The 2244-nt window shown below is 34.4% G+C and overlaps 1 protein-coding gene across 1 annotated transcript; it reads right to left on the bottom strand.

Annotated features, from left to right (window-relative positions):
* Positions 1–505: 505 nt before the first annotated feature.
* LOC107192725 (SCAN domain-containing protein 3-like) lies at positions 506–868 on the bottom strand. The gene has a single exon (XM_015582048.1). It carries the CDS (start codon positions 866–868, stop codon positions 506–508), a length of 363 nt encoding a protein of 120 aa, XP_015437534.1.
* Between the last annotated feature and the right edge of the window lie 1376 nt (positions 869–2244).

Below are 2244 nucleotides of genomic sequence, written 5' to 3'. Positions count from 1 at the left end.
TTCGTCCACATAACAAACTTAAAAACCAAATTCACCATTTCCTTGGCTTTCGCAGCCGCTTAGCCCTGGCTCGTAACAATCCATATACAAAAATAGAAATTTTTTCGAAAAATAGTGATTGATACGTGTTTATAGACATTTATACAGGGTGGTCTACGCAACTTGCACACCTTAAATAACTTCTAAAGTATGTATTGTATGAACAAATTTTTGTATACAAAAGTTGCATGGTATAGAGCAGTGTTTCCCAACATTTTTTGTACAATGCCCCACCTTAGCCTTTCTAAAATTCTTATGCCCCCCCTATGTAACATACATAATTTTTAATATTAAAAAATTGAATTGTTCACTTAAGAAACTTAAATGATAGGTTTTAGGAAGAAATCACTAGGAAATTGTTAACGAAACACAGTAAGTAAATTTTCAAAACATATAATGAAAAACTGAAATTCAAATTCCAAATAATTTTAATAAAGATTTTTCTATATTAATTTATTATTTTAATTTAGTGAGATCCTTGCGCTTGATGCTTGCTGCACAGAGATATTATATTAGGTTCCAATTTGGTTAGCTTCAGTCTCAAGTGTCCACGTTGTGTTATATCCAGCCGATTTCTTTTTTTTACCAGTAAATCATTTACAGCACTAAATCCACATTCAGCTAAATATGAAGATGGAAACGGTAGCAATAGTTTTCTTGCACATTTGGTTGAATTTGGGTATTTGATTTCTGTTTCCTCACAAAGCCATGCCATCGCTCCTTTTATATTAAATAAAGTTTTAACTGACTCATCATTTTGCAATTCTGCGAGTTCTTCTTGATACTGCATATTTGATATATCAGACAAATCCACTAACATTGGCTGCATCATCCATGTTGGAAAATCAATTTGTTTTAAATCAGAAAATCTTTCTTTTAAATCAGCCGATAGAATATTCAGATGATTGACAATAACAAGTAAAGCGGCGGCAATTATTTAAGAATTTGCTTTTTTCGTTAAATTTGGCACCGAAATCTAGCATTGCATTTAAATGGCCCGGAGCGAAAGGGTTAAACTCGTGTAGAGTCCATTTTCGAATTGCCCCCCTTAACAATCAAATTGCCCCCCCTGTGGGGCGTGGGCCCCACGTTGGGAAACACTGGTATAGAGGGATATATTATGTAGTGCATATAATTTTTTTGTAGGTGGAGGCGTTTCGAAGATTTCAAGATCAACTGTATTAGTTCTAAATCTAATAATTAACGAATTATTTCACTTTCTTTCATAAAAAATGAACTGTGCGTAATATCAAGTTGGAGATTCAATATCTGCGAAGATTTCAGCGAGACCGCTGTGTTTACGTGACAATGTTTATCAACACTACAGATTCAGCATGATCGCAATCGCCTATTCTCTCCGTGTTTCAGTATTAAAGTTATCACGAGTGTTTGTACGTGATTACCTCAGTAAGATAAAAGCAAAAATGAAATTTAAGAATGATGAAAAACTGGATATACTTTTAATTTATGGTGAGTGTCGTAAAAATGCAACAAGAGTTGTAGCTATGTATGCCGAAATGTTCGGTCTTAGGGCAATCTTTGCTGATAGCGAATCTCCAACTTGATATTACGCAAGGTACATTTTCAAGAAAGGAAGTGAAATTATTCGTTAATTATTAGGTTTATAGGTAATAAAGATCAATACTTTTTTACACAGAATTCAACACTCTTCGATATTTTGGCATAAAAAATATAGTATTCCATTTAAAATAACGTAGTTGACCTTGAAATCTCCGAAACGCCTCCACCTACAAAAAAATGATATGCACTACATAATGTATCCCTTCAAACCATGCAACTTTTGTATAAACAAATTTTTTCATACAATGCATACTTTAGAAGTTATTTAAGGTGTGCAAGTTGCGTGGACCACCCTGTATAAATGTCTATAAACACGTATCAATCACTATTTCTCGAAAAAAACTTCCACTTTTGTATATGGGTCAAAGTAATAAAATAAAAAGGTGTTTCTTTTTAACACATTTTTCAAAAATTCGTCAAGTGGTTAACACTGGATGCGTCGCAACATTCTCTATTCGCTCCAAAACACCGTCACGATAGGTGCATTCGAGCGTGTGTTGCGCGATAATTTCATAGGCGCGTTGTTCGCGATACTGTCCTTACCGTACACGTGACATTTATTATGCCATCGTATTTCCTCCGTTAGTGTGTCACACGACACGGCTACTCGTTGGCAAACTGCAA

The sequence above is a fragment of the Dufourea novaeangliae genome, unplaced genomic scaffold (genome assembly GCF_001272555.1).
Source record: "Dufourea novaeangliae isolate 0120121106 unplaced genomic scaffold, ASM127255v1 scaffold405, whole genome shotgun sequence".
Taxonomy (NCBI): Eukaryota; Metazoa; Arthropoda; class Insecta; order Hymenoptera; family Halictidae; genus Dufourea; species Dufourea novaeangliae.
This window is presented reverse-complemented; position numbering and strand designations above follow the sequence as displayed.